Source organism: Amyelois transitella, chromosome 6, assembly GCF_032362555.1.
Source record: "Amyelois transitella isolate CPQ chromosome 6, ilAmyTran1.1, whole genome shotgun sequence".
NCBI lineage: Eukaryota > Metazoa > Arthropoda > Insecta > Lepidoptera > Pyralidae > Amyelois > Amyelois transitella.
In genome coordinates, this window is record NC_083509.1 from 646,991 (window position 1) to 667,660 (window position 20,670).

A 20,670-nucleotide genomic window follows, 5' to 3' on the forward strand; every position below is an offset into this window, starting at 1 on the left:
AAGATGCTGTTTCGGGGACATACGGCCCATTTAACTTTGTAAGATTTGGCTATTGCGAAATCTGACGTTTAGTTGTAGGGAGTTTTGGTGATTTCACGATGTGTTGAGCGTGTAATGGGCTGCTAACATTGACGATAAAAAATCGTATTATAGCACTTGATAGAAAGCTTTATACCATTGTTAGCCGTAGTTTACGATTATAATAATTTATATAAATTGTACTATTAATATTATTGTAACATATAAACATATCATCTCGTCTATATCCCTTGCGAGGTAGACAGAGCCAACGGTCTTGAAAAAACTGAAAGGCCACGTTCAGCTGTTTGGCTTATTGATAGAATTGAGATTAAAATAGTGACAGGTTGCTAGCCCATCGCCTAAAAGAAGAATCTCAAGTTTATAAACCAATCCCTTAATCGCCTTTTAGGACATCCGTGGGAAAGAAATGGAATAGTCCTATTCTTTTTTCTATTGGTGCCGGGAACTGCACGGCACATTATTGTAATATTAAAATTATTTCTTTCAACAGGTTTTTTTAACATATTATTTATTAAATCAATCAAATTCCATTAATAAATCACATATTAACAAAGTTAGTGGCAAGTAAAAGTATATTTTTTTATTGAAAAGAAAATAACACAAGTATTTCAAATACATTGGACAGAAAAAGAAATTAAAAACGTTTTACGAAAGAGGTCAAGAACTTGGATCAGACAATACAGCTTAATATTTATTTTCACAAAAAGAAAAACATTATATCTAAAGTATCATATGAACAATCATGATTTTTTTGTAATTTGTGTTTATTTGTAGTTTGTTTGGTTTGTGTTTATTTTTAGAAGTTTGTTTTAAAATTTATTTTATATTTATTTCTTTTGTATTTCTTAACCCAGTCGGATTCAATTTTTCAAAATGTCTACGACATCTAAGTTCCACGCTAAACATTACGTAACATAATATACAGTGTGAATAAAACTCGGAGCAGCCGAAAGTATATCGGAGTCTAAATAAATAAAGTGTAGCGGGCGAAGCGGGAAGTTGGGCGAACTCCAACTTATTTACGTGCGAGCGCAGGCATTCTGTGGCGTCCCGACAGCTTTTGGAGCCACGAAACTATTACATAAGAAATTACATACATATATATGTACATATATATAATCACGTCTATATCCTTTGCGCGGTAGACAGAGCCAACAGTCTTGTAAAGACTGATAGGCCACGTTCAGCTATTTGGCTTTGAGATAGAATTGAGATTCAAATAATATAATATAATATATATATAAAATAAATTTGCAGATACCAAAAATCCGCTATCGTTACGGCCCGAACATGTGCCGTTTCACCCCGTGGCAGGTGGCAGAGGTTTTGGTTCCCGGCGTGAAAGCCTGGCTCCTGCATTCAGCCACGCACGAAAATTTCGATATTGACTATCCCGCATCTGAGTTACTATTTTCGTGTTTTTCATCCCACACTTTGTGAAAGATAAATGTGCAGTTTTTAACTGTAAGAGGATTTTTAAAAATTCGATGGTTTGCCAAATACTGTATGAATATTATGGTTATTAATAGTATGCAGTTTAAATGCTGCCACCATGTTCCTTTTTTGATAAAATATTCAGAGTTTTACCTTCGTTTATTATATCACGTATTTTATGATTATTATATCACGTGAGTTCACTTAATTTTTATTCCTACAACACACTCACATATTTTTAACACTAGAGATATTCTTTTTCTTAAATGATAATTCCAGGCGATGGGCTAGCAACCTGTTTTGAATCTCAATCCCACCATTAAGCTATTGAGCTGAATGTGGCCTTTCAGTTTATTTGAGACTATTGGCTGTGTGCTACATACATACATATGGTCACGTCTATATCCCTAGCGGGATCGACAGAGCCAACAGTCTTGAAAGATTGAATGGCCACGTTCAGCTATTTGGCTTAATGATAGAATTGAGATTTAAATAGTGACAGGTTGCTAGCCCATCGCCTAAAAAAGAATCCCAAGTTTTGTAAGCCTATCCCTTAGACGCCTTTTACGTCATCCATGGGAAAGAGATGGAGTGGCCCTATTCTTTTTTGTATTGGTGCCGGGAACCACGCAGCACACCTACCTGTGTGTCTACCCTGTAAGAAATAAAGACGTTACATATGTATGTATGTAAACTCGCGTGCCACCAGCTCAATCTTTGAATAGTTAAAGCAATCAATACTGATACACGTTATCACGTATCGGCCCGCCTGTCAGCCGGCTGAAAATTCTATTTCCTGAGGGAAATCGGGTGTCACGCTCGCGACACCTCACACACGTTTATGGCTGTAATTTTTAAAGGAAATTAAATATATTTTTTTTGGTTTTTTTTTTCTTATCTTGGATGAAGAATGCGTCCTTTTTTAAGGGAGGTACGGCAATTTTTGGTGTGTTTATGGGGTCATAAGAAAAGGCCTGTAATCTGAAGTATATATCAACTTTTTAGTATCAGTTTTTTATTAATTGTTTTTGTAAATTTGTTTTTTTTTTATCAAACCAAAAACAGATATTAATAGAAATTTAATACTAAATCATGAATTATTTATTTGCTAAATACGGTAAATTTTAGACAAAATTAGTTAGAATAAATAATTACATTAAAATCAAATATTGAAATTACTTTCCGCTACAAATTCATTATTAATTTAATACACACACACACTCACACTGTAGTAAAAATTTATATAATGACTACGACTAATAAAAAATATTATTATGTATCTATATATCTGGCGTTTTTAAGTTTCTTTTTATATGATACTATAAATGCATAATTTTTTATTGATTTATTATTGAATTTTTAGTTTAATTATTTACATTTTTTGATTGGAGGAGAAAAAGTGGAGCAAGTGAAAGAGTTTGTATATCTAGGATCAAAGTTTACATCAGATGGCAAGTATGATAGTGATATTGAAAGGAGAGTGAACGCGGGGAACATGGTGAATGGAGCTTTGCATGCCTTTATGAGCAGTCAGAAACTATCCAAAAAGGCTCGACTGGCTGTGCACAGGGGCGTGTTGGTCCCGACATTAATGTATGGGAGTGAAAGTTGGGTATGGCAAAAGAAGCATGAAAGCAGAATAAATGCAGTGGAAATGAGAGCGTTAAGGAGTATGATGGGTGTGAAATTGAGTGACAGGATAAGGAACAGCGTGATAAGGGAATGTTGTGATGTGAAAGAAGATGTAGTTACAGGAATAGAAAAGGGTATGTTAAGATGGTTCGGTCATGTGGAGAGGATGAATGAAAGCAGGTTGACTAAGCAGATATACAAGGAGAGTGTGGAGGGAAAGGTCGGAGTGGGAAGACCTAGACGAACGTATCTTGATCAAATTAAGGACGTCCTGTTAAAGGGTCAGGTCAAAAGTACCCGAATCCGCCGAGCTTGTATGAAGAGAGTTATGAATGTGGACGAAGCGAAAGAAGTATGCAGAGATCGTGGCAAGTGGAAAGAGGTAGTCTCTGCCTACCCCTCCGGGAAAGAGGCGTGATTTTATGTATGTATGTATGTATGTTATTTACATTTTTTTTGACTGTACGCATATAAGCAAGACACATAAACGCATACAACGTAAGACGGGTGTAAACATTTTTCACTTGAAACTGTGAAAATAATTTAATATATCAAAAATTTGGTAATTAATTGTACATATGATGGACAACATTAATATCATGTAATTTTTTCAACTCTTTAATTCAAAACTTAAAAAAAATCCAAATTTTTATTCATTATTATAGGAAACTTCATATCGCTTAATAATTGTCAAAACTTATATCCAGCTCAGTGTGATCTTTCACACCGTAAGTGATACATGTGAGTTATTATCTCTTTTTTAAGTCCAATAACAATCTAATGTAATCTTGCCTCAACGTTACAAAAGCTAAGAGACGTCAGGTTAACTTCACTAATGAGTTCATTCTTCCTTTTGTTCAAGGCTCGACTTATTCGCCGATAAGCTTCATAAAGTCTATTATCTTAAGAATATTTTACCTTTAAGCTGGTTTAGCTGTAATGAATATAATCTGTCAGAGTTAACAGTGATATATTGTTGCTTCGTCGCAGGAGCTCTTTATTGCTTACAGTCACGTCTATATACCTAACGGGGTAGACAGAGCCAACAGTTTTGAAAAGACTGATAGGCCATGTTCAGCTATTGGCTTGACTTGATGATTGAATTAAGATTAAAGTGGTGACAGGTTGCTAGCCCATCGCAGTAAAAAAGAAGAATCTTCTTCTTTATCGGTACAATGTAGCTTTATCACTAGCTTTGGCTCATGTATACATACACATAAATATAATCACGTCTTTATACCTAACGGGGAAGACAGAGCTACGATCTCACAAAGACTGAACGGCTGCATGATAATGAAAGATTGAGAGTCAAATAATGACGGGATGCTAGCCTATCGCCTACAATAAGAATTCCAAGTGTCTTTAAGTCGCTTTTTACGACATCCATGGGAACGAGATGGACGACTCCGGGTCGTATTCTTCTTTTTATTGGTGCCGGGAGCCACAAGGCTTATATGTATGTTATGAATGTATTATGCTGTGCCGTGTGATTCCCGGCACCAATACAAAAAATAATAGGACCACTCCATCTCTTTCCCATGGATGTCGTAAAAGGCGACTAAGGGATAGGCTTACAAACTTGGGACTCTTTTTTAGGCGATGGGCTAGCCACCTGTCACTATTTGAATCTCAATTCTATCATTAAGCCAAATAGCTGAACGTGGCCATTCAGTCTTTTGAAGACTATTGGCTCTGTCTGCCCCGCAAGGGATATAGACGTGACCATATTTATGTATGAATGAATTATTTATCTTTAAATGCAACTGGTAGTATTTCTTTATCTTGACCAATCATTCAAAGTTCTTTTTCTTGTAAAATTTTGTATATCACTAAAGCTTATTTCGCACACCCACGGCCCATAAACAAATAAAGAAAAACCCTGTTTTTTTTTAATTCCACAAAAACCGACGTTTGTTGTTCAAAACCGCATTCTCAGAGCGACACATTTTGTTTGAAAAGGGAAAAACATGGCGCCGAGTCGTGTTTATAAACAAAACAAACAAAAAAAAAAAATGGAAAAATGGAAGTGAAAAATTGTTCGCAGCAGGAGCGGTGGCCGATCATATTTTACGTGGAATAATTGCCGGAAATACTGAGGCATTTTATTTGCCACAAGGATCTTTTTCTTTTTGGTATTTACAACCTGTTTGATGTCATTTCTGTGGATTCTTTTAAAAACGCGGTAAAATTTTTTTTTAGGTTAGAAATTAAGTTACACCGGTCATTGTTCTACTTGCTTGATACATACATACATATGGTCACGTCTATATCCCTTGTTGGGTAGACAGTGCCACAGCCACGTTCAGCTATTCGGCTTTATGATTGAATTGAGATTCTAATAGTGACAAGTTGCTAGCCCATCGCCTAAAAAAGAATCCCAAGTTTATAAGCCTATCCCTTACTTGATAGTAAACAAATATTTGTTAAGTATAAAAATTCCGTAGTTCAAAATCGGATACCTACTTTGATTACGGCCCAATTTACTAAAAATATCTTTCATTATTGTTACTACGGAACCTTAGAATCTCTTAAAAATAGTAACAGTATGACACTTCTATATTCCAGGAATTATCTTAATGAGATCTTGAGTTTTTTTTATTTAGTCTACTTTGAATGGATACGACCCTCTGGCTTGTTTAATTCTAGGAATTAATAAACAGATTCTGTTTATATTAAGAAAAAGGTGACTGACTTATCTTCCAACACAAAGCATTGAATGGATTAAATGGAATTTGACATACATACATACATACATATGGTCACATCTATTTCCCTTGCGGGGTAGACAGAGCCAACAGTCTTGAAAAGACTGAATGGCCACGTTCAGCTATTTGGCTTAATGATAGAATTGAGATTCAAATAGTGATAGGTTGCTCGCTCATCGCCTAAAAAAGAATCCCAAGTTGGTAAGCCTATCCCTTAGTCGCCTTTTACGACATCCATGGGGAAGAGATGGAGTGGTCCTTTTCTTTTTTGTATTGGTGCCGGGAACCACACGGCACTTACTTGCGATAAATAATGAAGTCGCGGGCGAAAGCCAGTTTTATGATATAAAGATCATTCCCATTATAATAATTCCAGTTATTCCAGGAATGTGTAAACAATTTTCGGATTTTGTTTTCTTGCGCAAAAGACGCTCCCGAATTCCTTAATAAGATCAAGTTATTTCACTTGAATGCCCTTCAATATCCTCCCTACAATAATATTAGAGAGCTCCATTACACAAAATTGATTATTAATCTTATTCGAATTTTGTGTATTATTCGAATTATGAGCCAATAACAAAGTTTAATATTTTGTCGGGCGTTGACATATGGACTAAGGCATTTAAATATTAGGCAATTTTTAATCATAAGTCACTCCATCTTTTGTACGGCATTGATGGGAAAGACTCGCGATTGTCGTAAAAAGCAACAAAAGGAACGGTTATTAAACTTTGCTTTCTTCTTTTAGGCGATGGGCTAGCAACCTGTCACTTTTCGAATCTCAATCCATCATTAAGCCATAAAGCTGAACGTGACCTTTCAGTTTTTTATCAAGACTTTTCACTCTGTCTATCCCGGAGGGGATATAGACGTGATTAAACGTATGTATGCACATAACTCTCACATAATTGTATCACGATAAATATGATTTTAATAACAGTATTTCACAAAGCTAAGAATTCCAATTATTAGAAATGATTACTTTTAATAACACGCTTTGATGTGTAAACGCCTTTTAGCGTGTTCCGCCAAAAGATTTGTACGCCAACTCAAATTATGCCGGCGGATATCGCAATGCAGTAATAAGGCATTGCACGCGATCTCTCTTCCAATAGGGTTGCTATTCTAACTCACACATCCTACTACTATTATAAAGGCGAAATTATGAAGGCGAAAGTTTGTATGGATGTATGGATGTTTGTTACTCTTTCACGCAAAAACTACTGAACCGATTACCATGAAATTTGGTATGTAGGTAGCTGAAGACCCAGAATAACACATAGGCTACTATTTATCCCAGAGTTCCCGCGGGATTGATAGGGTTTCCATGCGGACGAAGTCGCGGGCGGCCTCTAGTACATACATAAAATCACGCCTCTTTTCCGAAAGCAGAGACTACATCTTTCCACTTGCCACGATCTCTGCATACTTCCCTTCGCTTCATCCACATTCATAACTCCCTTCATGCAAGCTCGGCGGTTTCGGGCACTCTTGACCTGACCCTTTGCCAGGACGTCCTTATTATCATCATGATACGTTCGTCTAGACCTACCCACTCCGACCTTTCCCTCCACGCTCTCCTTGTATATCTGCTTAGTCCACCTGCTTTCATTCATCCTCTCCACATGACCAAACCATCTTAGCATACCTTTTTCTATTCTGTAACTACATCTTCTTTCACGTCGCAACATTACACACAGAAGACAAGGCATTTTAAAAAGACCACGTTGAGCTTTAAAGCATAATGATAAGATATTATGTATGTACTAGCTTTGCCCGCGACTCCGTCCGCGTGGAACAGTTATTTTGGGCATGAAAGCCCTCAAATGTGAATAATTTCCCCCGCTTTCTTTTCACATTTGCCATTATTTCTTCGTTCCTTATAGTTGTAGCGTGATGTAGCCTAAAAGCCTTCCTCGATAAATGGTCTATTCATCACAGAAATAATTTTTTAATTCGAACCAGTAGTTCCTGAGATTAGCGCGTTCAAACAAACAAACTCTTTAGCTTTATAATATTAGTATAGATTATAAAGTCACGTCTAAATCCTGGGTCGACAGACTCAACAGTCTCGAAAAACTGAAAAGCCATATCAGCTGTATGGCTTTCAATTGTACTCATTTAGTCTCTCATAACGATACGGTATAACGCATACCTACATACTACACTATACTGCCGTGTGGTTCCCGGCACCAAATAAAAAAGGAATAGAACCACTCCATCTCGTTCCCATGGATGTCGTAAAAGGCGGCTAAGGGATAGGCTTATATAATTACTTGGGATTCTTCTTTTAGGCGATGGGCCAGCAACCTGTCACTATTTTTATCTCAATTCCATCATTAAGAGAAACAGCTGAACGAGGCCTATCAGTCATTTCAAGACTGTTGGCTCCGTCTACCCCGCAAGGAATATAGGCGTGATTATATGTATGTATATACATACTACACACAGAAGACAAGGCATTTTGAAAAGACCACGTTCAGCTGTATAGCATAATGATTAGATATGTATGTATTACGCTCTGTCTGTCATCTCTGCGCATTCCCAGTTAGGTTTAAAGACATTTATTCTCATTAAAACAAGACGTCACTTACATGAGAACCCAAATTACTATTTACAATAACATTACAGATGCTCGTTCGCTGCCCTGAAAGGCCACATAATAAAACAAAAGCATACATATTTAAAAGTTAGATCAAAAAAAAAAATAATTAAAAAATAATTAAATAAAACAACAACAAACCACAACCACAAACCCACCACTAAGTTACCAAGCACAACAGCTCGCACCCAAACTAGTTTTACACTTTAATAGGGACATTTGTGGCTATATGTTTGGCAAGTTTTTTTTTAAATACGGCGAGTGAATCGATAGATTTTATAAGAGAGGGTAGTTTATTAAAAAGACGCGCTCCTTCAACTGTTATCGCTGTCGATCCATGCTTAGTGCGCGACCTTGGAACAACAATGAAGCTCGCGCGTCGAGTGCAGATGCGCGCAACCTTTTTCTGCTTTATGAATTGTAGGTCGGTACGGACCGTTTTATTTACCGTTTTGCGGATAAATATGCAAATGTTATAAACATATAATTGTTTTATGCTCATTAATTTAGTTTTGCTAAATATATCTGCAGATGGAGTTCGAAAATTGTAACTGAATAATGTTTTTATTATTTTATTTTGTACAATTTGTAATTCGCGTAAAATGGTTTTAGCAGCACTTCCCCAAATTTCAATAAGGTATATTAAATGCGGTTTTACTAATGCATTATAGACTGTTAGACGCAAGTCGTATGGAATAAAGCGAACGCTATTCCTGAGACAGGCCAATAATGATATTAATTTAGTTTTTATCTTTTTTATGTGGACTTTCCATGTTAGATATGTGTCAATGTGAAGGCCGAGATATTTTTCATGGGTTTTCTCTTGCAGAGGTGTATTATTCAATGTTAATGGTATGTGATTAGGAACTGGTTTATTTTTTGCTTTAAAAAGTATATAATTAGTTTTAGGAATATTTATTGTTAGCAAGTTATATTGAAACCAACTATAGAGAGTTTCGAGATCGTTTTGAGCTTGAGAAACTAAATTGTGAATTGATGAGCCAAAATAAAAAAGACATGTATCGTCGGCATAGAGTGTGATATGGCCCTTCAAGTCTAAATCCTTCATATTATTGATATAGACTAAGAAGAGCAGTGGCCCTAAAATTGATCCTTGTGGAATCCCACAGGATATGGATTGTGGGTCGCTTTGGAATTTACCATCTAATTTTACTACCTGCACTCTATTTGTGAGGTAGGACTCAAACATTTTAAGAGCTTTATCAGAGATTCCCGCAGCTTCTAGCTTTTTTAAAAGTAGTTTATGACTGACAGTGTCGAAAGCCTTTTTTAAGTCGATGAAAACTCCTAGTACAATATTTTTTTTATCTATATTATTTTTAATTTTAGTTATAAGATCAATTGCTGCTGTTGTTGTGTTACTTTTAGGTCTAAATCCGTACTGACGGTCAAAGAAGAAATTATTAGAGTCCAAGTAGTTCTGAAGGCGTGTATGCAAAACCTTTTCCAGAATTTTTGATATTATCGGCAAAACTGAAATTGGTCGATAGTTACCGGGTTCCGTTTTGGGTCCTGATTTGTAGATAGGTGTAATTTTTGCAATTTTAAGGGAGTCTGGAAATAACCCCTTTTGTAAAAGTTTGTTAATACATTCAGATAATTGACTTATTATTAAATTTTTTATACATTTAATTGTTTTGGTACTAATGCCATCTAAACCTGTACTGGTATTATGATCAAGATTGTTGATAATTTCAAGAATTTCTTCCTCGGTACAAGGTTCGAAGTTATTCATTTGTTGATAAGAAGTAGTTCTTTTTGGTAGTGCATGAGTGTAATTGTCATGGAATTTTTTTGGAATTTCATTCGCGAGATATGATCCAATAGTAGCAAAAAAATTATTAAATACGTTACATATCTCATTGAGGTCTGTTATTTGGCTGGAGCCGACAGAGAGTTTTGAAGGAGCGCGTTTTTGTTTCATTTTGTTGTTAGTTAGAGCATTTAGTAGATTCCACATTTTCTTTGGCTGTCCAATGTAATTTTTAAATTCCTTAGAGTAGAACGACTTCTTAACATCTCGGATTAGGTTTTTTACTTCATTTTTCTTTCTGTCAAACTTTTCTCTTAGGTCTTCATTGTCTGGATTGTTGTTTAATTCTGCCCATATCATGTTTCTTTCAGTGATTACCTCTATTATATTCCTGTTTATCCAGTCTTTTTGAGGTTCGTTAATGATTTTGGTCTTAAATATTTTACTCTCTTCCGTACACTTATTAATTTGTTTTTCTAGACTTGTGAAATTAATATTAGGTTTCTGTGATACAAACCTTTCTACGGATTCATATAGTTTCTTATAATCTATAGCTTCATATCTATTGTATACTTTTGGTGGTGGTTTTATCTTTTTTATTTCCACGTATAATTGTCTGTGGTCAGAAAGAGACGAGTCTACAGTTATCACATGAAAGCTATCTTTCTTCAGATTTGTGCTCACATGGTCCAAAAGAGAGTTTTTGGTTGCTCCCGGCCTGGTATAATATTTTTTGTTAATTTTATTAAGAATTGAGTATCCTGTTTGTTTCAGAAGTTGATTGTATTGTCTGGTCTTAGAATCTTTCGTGAGTAAATCAATATTGTAATCGCCGAAGACAATTGCTCTTTTTCGATGTTCTAATTGTGATTCATACACCTGAAGAAATTGTTTGAAGTTTGTGTCTCCTGGGTTGTAGACCACTCCTACTTCTAGTCCGTAATTCTCTAGTTGTATCCACAAGTAATTGTTGCCTCCAATATATAATGACTCGGATAAATTATGTTTCAGATTATTATGGACATATGCGGATACTCCTCCTCCTTCATAATCTGTTCTGTAGTTATAATAGTGAAAATAATTTGGTAGTTGAAATCGTAGTGCTTCCTCCTCATTGCGAATCCAAGTCTCAGTTATTAGAATGATATGAACTTTGTTTGGTATTGCTCGAAGCATACATTTGAGCTCGTCAAATTTTCCTTCAGTTCTTATACTTCGGGCGTTAAGATATAGGAAAGAAAAGCGTGATTTATTGTTAGGAAAATTCTGATAATTATCTAGCAGTTCGTATGTATTGATACTCTCGGTGTGGGTGCAGCTTGTTGTGCTCAACGATTGAAGTTTTTTGAGTTTTTTAGAATTGATGGAGTTCCATTAATATATTTGATAGTAAGATCCGTCTCGCCTTTATCTTGACGTCGCCTAAGCTCTTCTTTAAGATTTTTCATGTAATTTTGTTGCGATGGTGTTTGATCCGAAAACATTTTAACTCCATCTCTGAGTTTACTTCTGTTGCGGAGCAGTTGTTTTGCAGGTTCTGGTGTTTCAAAACATACTTTAATACTGCGGTTTTTCCCTGGGCGCGGTTTGCCGATCCTAAAAACTTTGGATGGTTTTGGTATGTCTGAACTTATCATGGAGATAGTGCTAAGGACAACAGCTTCATCCTTTATTAGACTTTCCTCCGTGGTTGACGAAATTTGTTCAGGTACGCCGAAAAGGACAATATTTTTCTCTCTATTCTTGCGGTTCTGCATCTCCTGTATGACTTCCTCACCGAGAGAAAGCTTATTTTCCACACTGAGCGGAGTAGTCGTCGAAGCAACTTTCAGCATGTTTATATCTGATTCCAGGGATTCCATTTTGATTTGCATTGCGTTAAGCGATCGCTCGTTTGATGATTTTAGGTCAGCTATCTGCTCCTTTATGTCGGAAATATTCTCTTGCATTGTTTTCAAGATCTGCTCGTTGGACCCAACATATTTTTCTAATAAAGAACTGATACGTGATATTTCATTTCTCATATCTCTTAGAGTGTCAGGACAGGAGCACTCATTATTATACGGTGCTTTTCGTTTCCTATATGTGACAGATGATAAATCAGAACTCGAGTCACTTATCTTAGATAAATCCGGTTGTGATGACGAACCTCCGATTGGTGATCTCTGGACGCTCATTTTTTTTGCCTTGTCGCCAACCAACGGTGCAGCGATAAAACGCGTTGTGCGAGCGAGTTAGAAAATAACAACCGTACCTGTTCCACGGGACGCAGGCGGGCGGGTGTGGGCGTTGCGCGGCTTCGTGTCCTAATTATTATAGCTTGAGTATTAAAATTGAATAACACTTTTCAATATATTTTTGTAAAATAGTTGTATACGTCTGCTCAGTACGACAGCGAACGACAGAACTATCCAACCTAGTGGCTCGGGGCAGGGTCTGCTTTTCTACATTTATACTATTCACTTTGAACGTCAGCGGCGTCTTTTGTTTTCAGGCCGTGTTCAACCCTAACCCTACATTTTGGAACTTAATAATGGAAGTATCCGGGGCCGATTCAATATTTCTTGTTTCTGTGTATCGTGGTACTTATACATATGTTGCGACTGACGGTGGATTATGAACGGAGGATGAAGGAGCTAGAAACGTAATGGAGCGTTCCGTTTAAAGCTTCATAGACACATTCGTATCAATTTGAGATTTAAAAATATTATTAATTTGAAGGAAATCGTAAATGGTGACTAAGGAATAGGCTTTTTTACATAGGATTCTTCTTTTAGGCGACGGGCTAGCAACCTGTCACTATTTGAATCTTAAGTCTATCATCAAGCTAAACAGCTGAACGCGGCTTATCGGTCTTTCAATACTGTTGGTTCTGTCTACCCAGTAAGGGACATAGATGTGATTATATGTATGTATGAAGGAAAATACTCTAAGAAGTATCTGCAATATTATTTATCTTTATTTGATTGTGTACATATTTTGATACTGAGAAAATCAAAAGAATATTTCAAACAAGAAATTTATCTATGTTGTCTAAAACTTACATTCCCCTTAAAATCATAGTTATCCAGATGTAATTATACTGCTTTGTATTTATCTATACTGATCACTACACAGTATAAATCAATGTCGCTTCCCGCGTCTGTCTGTAGATATGTCTGTATGTATGCTTATATCTTTAAAACTACGGATTTTAATACTGTTTTTTTAATAGATAGAGTGATTCAGGAGGAAGGTTTATATGTATAAATTCTACTCGTGCGAAGCCGGGGCGGGTCGCTATATTATATACCTACAGGCAAAGTTCGTAACTTTGATTATTTGTTTGTAGTGTTTGTTTGTAAAATCTTCAGTTACTCCGCAAGGGATATAGACGTTATTTTATGTATGTATTACTAAGTCGACCCACAAGGAATTCTCTGTAATCACCCCTAGTCCACCCTACTAAGTTAAATATGTATTAAGTATTTCCCTCAGACTATCACCTTTACAGCGACTATGACAAATTACCAAGAGAAAAGTATAATATGTAACGAGTGAAGCCGTGGCGGGCGGCTAGTGAGATTATAAAATTGATAGATGTGTTTTAGATTTCACAAATAATGATAACAAAAACAATTTTTTCTAAAATATACGGCCTCTGTGGCGCAGCGGTAATACGCTTGTCTGTGACACCGGAGGTCCCGGGTTCAAATCCCGGTCAGGGCATGATGAGAAACGAATTAAAAACCAATTCTCTGGTTAGTCTGGGTGTTGGATGTTTATTTATCGAAGTATTTATTATAAAAAATAGTATCGTTGAGTCACTATCTCGTAACACAAGTTTCGAACTTACTTCGAGGCTGACTCAATCTGTGTAATTTGTCCCGTAGGTATATATTTATTATTTATTTATTTATAATATGAAACTTCATCCATTTTATTCGTAGCTCTCAGTATGGGATCGCTGGGAAAATATCCACGGTCATTTGAGGACTCATACATAACACAAGGATTACTGTCATTCGTTATGTTATATTAGAAGATAAAATAAAATTGGTACATACACATGACACGTGTTTGTCCCTCGCGGAGTAGATAGAGCCTACATACCTACATTATAAGTCTTACCATTGATTGAGTTTTACAGTCACTTCAATAAAATTTTTATTTATAAGTCTTTTTTTTATCACAAAAATAAATAAAACTCTTTTTATAATTTTGTCAATTGACTTTATCAAACTTATGCAGTCGCGAAACAATCAAATTTCATAAACACCCTTGCTCGGCCATCCATCAGAGCTTTTAATTTACACAGGCGTTTCCAGCCACTCATCCCTTGGTCGTTCATTACGTCTGCGAGTTTTCCGACACCCATTGTCTCGGCTCCTGCGGGCTACTTCCGCACTAGTTTGCGGCCTATTCACACTTTTCGTGTTGAATTGATGGCAATTGCCGTGTAAGTCGTCTTTTGTTCCCTCTTTTGTTCCAGTTTGTCAAGTTTTAGGATCCCATTTCTTTGTTAGATAGTGCGGTTAAAATTAAATTATATATAATAAAATTAACACTTCAACTATGGTCACAATACACTTACAAAATCCTTATTCTGGAGCGCAGACGTATAACGGTAAATATTAACCGATTTCGTTATATAAGGTTGCGTTTTTGTAATCACTGGATTTAACGCTGAATAGAACTCACGGAAAAGGTTTATTTAGTTGGGATTCCTCTTGTAGGCGATGAGCTAGCAACGTGTCACTATTTAAAACACGTTTCTATCACTAAGCCAAACAGCTAAACGTGGCATATCAGTCTTTTTTAGACTGTTGGCTTTGTCTACCCTGCAAGGGACTTAGTCATGATAATATGTATGAATGTGTAATATTAATCCTGTTAAACAGCCGTGCCGTGTGGTTCCCGGCACCATTACAAAAAAGAATAGGACCACTCCATCTCTTTCCCATGGATGTCGTGAAAGGTGACTAAGGGATAGGCTTACAAACTTGGGATTCTTTTCAAGCTGATGGGCTGGCAACCTGTCACTATTTGAATCTCAATTCTATCATAAAGCTAAACAGCTGAACATTGCCTATCAGTCTTTTCAAGACTGTTAGTTCGGTCTACCCTGCAAGGGATATAGTCGTGATTATATGTGTAATATAAATCCTGTTAAACACCCGTTCCAACCGGCTGAGTCATAATTCACGTCCAGTACCTTTATGGGATAGACAGTTTCGAAAAGACTAGAAAAAATACGTATTACATTTAACCGAATGGCTTAATATTGGCTTTTTCAAAGTAACCATTATTTAAAGCCCCAATATAATGACAAAGCTTTGATGTTCTCATAATAATTACGTATGATGATTATCAGTGTAATGATCTTTATAAATCATTACGTCGGTTCATCATAATGATAAAGATCGCAGTCGACGCGGTAAATGTACGTTATAGATCACAGAAAGTATAAAACACGTTTAAATTAAAACAAATAATTTATGTACAGAAAAAAAATACACAGATTGAGCTAGCTCCAAAGTAAAATTTTTCTATTAGAAACAAAATGACTGAAGAAATGCAACCTAGATTAAGCATTCCGAGGGAATGGTTATAAAGTTTGAAATATTAAAATCAATTATAAAAAGGCAATTCCCATTTGGCACAAAACACACGAGAGCTGATACCAAATAGTGGAACTAAACGTTTCAAAAGCTCATTTTTGTTTAGAATGGCTAAGTTGTAGATATACTGCCTGCGTCTATATTCCCGACATTCAAAAGTACAATAAATGAGTATCTCTTGGATATGCATGTAACATCATCACCTTCATCTTCACTCACTCAGGTGAGATCCAAGACTAAATGCTTATCAAATATTGAATAAAATTCAATGTTTTTTTTTCAATTGGCTCTTAAATGTATATTTTAAAAGCTTATGATCATAAATGTTGCTTTTGGTCATCTAAATATATAAAATAAAATAAAACAAAAATACCGAATAAGATTGGAGTCAGATAAAACCCCACAAAAATTACCTTCAGTCAACCATGTTAATTTGCCATATCTACTTATTTACCTTACCTTTGGAACAAGGTATGATCTAAATGTATGTGAATGACATCCTATTATCATTTCCCTTTGGTAATCCTACTCAAGTTACGTACATAATTCATTCTTGACTTTTTATAGAACAGCTTGTTATCTCAGTCCGTTCAATAAACGAGCTTCTGAAAAAACATCTGAATCTTATTTAAATTGTCTTCTATCGCAAATTGATAAGGCTCTTTTGCGTAATCAAATTCTTTGATAATTCACTTTGATGATGAAAAGAAATGTTCCTACTTTGAATATAAAATTGATCATGAGTCATCCTTGTGATTATTAAATCAAAACTGACTCTATTTACTAAGTAGTCTGAAGATATTTATATCACCACGATCTTTTTATGGTCGCGGGTTCGAATATTTTGAAAAGTTTGCCGTGTGGTTCCCGGCACCAATAAAAAAAAGAATAGGACGATTTCTTTTATTTCCCATGGATGTCGTAAAAGAAGACTAGGGGATAAGCTTATTAATCATTACATATACCTGATAAAGAAAAGTAATCTTGGAAAATTTGATAATAGTGTTAGACCTGTTTTTAAGTTATTGCTTTTTTTATTTATATACCGAATGATTTCTTATATTCACATAATCTTCTCCGACACTTTATACATTCATACATACAAACATACAATTTATCACGTCTATATCCCTTGTGGGGTAGACAAAGACAATAGTCAGAAATAACTGTTGGGCCACGTTCCGCTGTTTGGCTTAATAACAGAATTGAGATTCAAATAGTCACAGGTTGCTAGCCATCACCTAAAAGAAGAATCTCAAGTTAACAAGCCTATCCCTTAGTCGCTTTACGACATTGATGGAAAAAGAGATGGAGTTGTCCTATTCTTTTTTCTATTTGATGCCCACGGCACTCATAAATATGTAGGTATACACTTTATATATATTCATTGAATACAATGTCCGCTCAACAAATGTAACCGACATTAAATAAACGAGTGTTCATTTGGCGAGATCTCCGCCGTTTACACAGATGGTCTTCTACGTCTTTCGAGACTGCGCTCATCTTGCAAATGCGAAGTGCAATGTATTCGCAAATAGAATAAAACGATTGCAGTAAATTCTAAGGTTTCATCGCGTGGAATTTTATTTTTCAAGTTGTGTGTGTAAATAAATAAAATAAATATATACGGGACAAATTACACAGATTGAGTTAGCCTCGATGTAAGTTCGAGACTTGCGTTACGAGATACTAACTGAACGATACTATATTTAATAATAAATACTTAGATAGATAAACATCCAAGACCAATCACACAAAGTTCGTTTCTCATCATGCCCCGACCGGGATTCGAACCCACACCGGGGTGTCACAAACAAGCATATATATACTGCTGCACCACAGAGGCCGACATATATAGACATATTTATATATTTTACACGTTGAACACTTGGTTCCTTGCTGGGCAGACAGAGCCAACAGTCTTGAAAAAACTGATACTCAGACCACATACAGCTGTTTGGCTTAATGATAGAATTGACATTCAAATAGTTAAATTTAATACTATTAGTATTAAGTACCCGGTTGACCGAGCTTTGCTCGGTCTACCAGAGATGGCGCTGATATAGTTTCTTAAAACGCGGTTTTTAAAATATTTATATATCTTGGGAACCGAGCTTTTCTCGAACCTAGGACCCACACGGCACTTTTTTAATTATGATGTTATATATTCATTCAAAGAACGATGGTAAAGTTTATTTAAAAATTTCAAAATATGGAATAACTTTTATGTAGAAATCATATTCATAAACGCAAAAATTAAGGTAGCTGCCATACAAACTACACTATTTCAAGAAGATTGATTTCCAATATCTTTAAAAAATAATGAGTGTGAATAATACTATGTTATTATTAGACATTTTATCGGCACGTTGTCCTTAGAACAAGACGGATGTAATGATGGATGTCCGCACTCGAAGCTCGTAATGACGGTGACTGGACAAAAAGGACGGACGGCGCCCGAATATGATATGATTTTCGGAAAACCAAATCCATCATTCATCATTTTCCCGTTTTTGTTTACGTCTGTTCATGTTGATGAATAAAAAAATATCCATTATCGACATTATGGTAGTGTGGATTATCAATATTGAGGCTTGGAACATATAATGTGTGTCGTGTGATTTCTGGCATTTTAGAATACAATCACTATATACTTAGCCCATGGATGACGTTTCCTCCTGCCACTATTTGAATTTCAATTCCATCATAAAGCCATACAGCCGAACGTCTTCAGTCTTCAAGACTGTTGGCTCTGTCTATCCCGCAAGGGATATAGTCATGACTATATGTATGTACCTACACATATATGTCTACTCCCCCGTATTTACCCCTTACGAGGCGGACAGAGCTAACAATCTCAAAAAGACTGAAAGACCACATTCTGCTTGATGGATATCTTTTCTGCAGAAGATTACATTAAATGATGGAATTGAGATTCTTATTATTCAGATAGGTTGATAGCCCATATAATGTTTATTTATATTAACAAGGACAAGAGTACCCGAATCCGCCAAGCTTGCATGAAGAGAGTTATAAATGTAGATGAAGCGAAGGAAGTATGAAGCGATCGTGGCATGTGGAAAAATGAAGTCTCTGCCTACCCCTCCGGGAAAGGGGCGTGATTTTATGTATTTATATTAACATATGGATAATCTTAGATGTCTGCTTCCGTAGTAGGAACTATCGCTGTTTCGCTTTTTATTATAATATGAAACGAGACAGCGATAGTTTTTCGCGCGATAAAAACGATATTTTACTGATGTTTTTCGCGGTTGCAAGAAATGGTTTTGCTAATGCGAATATATATATAGTTAGGTAATCTAGACGATTCAGATGAGAAGGTACACTTTGTTTTTCAGAAAAAAGAAATGTTAATTTATAAAATATCTTAGGAGCGTACTACAATTTATATATAAAGTCACAATATCTTTGGCCGTTTGTTTGTAATATCTATTTCTTTCTAATTCTTAATTATTTCTTCTTAAAACAATGCACTCAAAACGAGTAATGTAGAATTCGCTTTCACTCTAAGTGTTTTTTTACGACTACAGTTCATGACCCGAGTAATTTTTAAAGTAATTTTAAAGAAAGCTCTGTCTTGGACTTACCAATTAAATCTTTATACAGTTTGCTTTTAACCGATTCAGTTTAAAAAGTATTCAGCATAATTTCAATGTAATACATTTGTCAATTTTTAACATCATTGTTAAAACTTACTAGTAATGAGCTTTAATTTCAGAATTTTATAAAAATGTTAAACAAATTTCTAACATACATTCATTACATATAATCACGTCTTTATCCCTTACGGGATAGACAGAGCCAACAGTCGCGCAAAGACTGATTGGTAATGTAAATTTATCCAGTTTTTCATTTGTATATCACTGTCAATTTATGAAACTAGTTAGATGCAACAATAAATATGTCTGCCGCGAATTGAAAAATAGTTAATTAAGTATATAAGAAATCATAACATCACTCACCTGAACGATAACGTAGTAAGCGGCCTGTACGACTTATGACTTCCAGGGTCGGACATTGGCGTCCCCCAAAAGTCATTTTTAAACACTTGCACCACAGAATTACCACCGTTCACATCCCTATTCGACACTATTGCCGGAATATCATCATGGACGAATTCCCCGTTCAAACTATTCGCGTAACTTAAACCGCCAACACACGCGACTAGAGTGTACACCACCCATTCATTTTCACACACACTCCTCCAAGATTTCGAATTTGGAACCTCTTCACGTACGGGAGGTAACGGTCTTCGTCTCATTTTTATTTAGCTACAACGCCATCTATTATTTATAACTGAAACTTTTCCGAATTTGAATTTCGAAACCGGTAACCGACGTATTTATTAGAACGCGTTACCCGCGTTTGTCAACTTCATGCATAGTCAATCGAAAGAGTTTCGCAAAAGGCTTTATCGGTTGTTCTATCAGGGGAAAGTGGTCTGTTTGTAAGTCCGGGTATCCGGGCCGGGTGATGGATCACTGAGGCATAAATCAACATCGTGGGTCAGCGCCGACCGCCTGATGTCATATTCATGAGTGGTCCGGGTAAGCGATGGCGGGGAGCCGGGTATAAAGTGCTGCGACCTTTTCTTTTCTCGTTCCCGATTCCGTAAACGTTGTGCGCGGTAAACGGGGCCTGTAACAAAAATAGAAGTATGTGTGAATAACATTTTCGTCATTACATTGTATGAAAATCTGGAATAAAAGAAAACACAATTTAAATTATTACGCACAGTAATAAAAGGGTAGATTGGATAAGTGGAAATAAGTTGTGTCAATTTGTGTAATCATCTGACTCACCCACTCCTGATACCTTGTATCCAATTTTGAAAATAAATCTATTCTATTCTACTTTAAA

General features: G+C 35.8%; 1 protein-coding gene across 1 annotated transcript in view; it reads right to left on the bottom strand.

Moving 5' to 3' along the window:
- Positions 1–20,432, bottom strand: part of LOC106139972 (protein O-mannosyl-transferase TMTC1) — a 108,304-nt gene extending 87,872 nt beyond the window's left edge. The window contains exon 1 of the mRNA XM_060944701.1: positions 19,773–20,432. Coding sequence (XP_060800684.1) covers positions 19,773–20,071 — 299 coding nt within the window. The 5' untranslated portion in view covers positions 20,072–20,432. The remainder of the gene's footprint in view (positions 1–19,772) is intronic.
- Between the last annotated feature and the right edge of the window lie 238 nt (positions 20,433–20,670).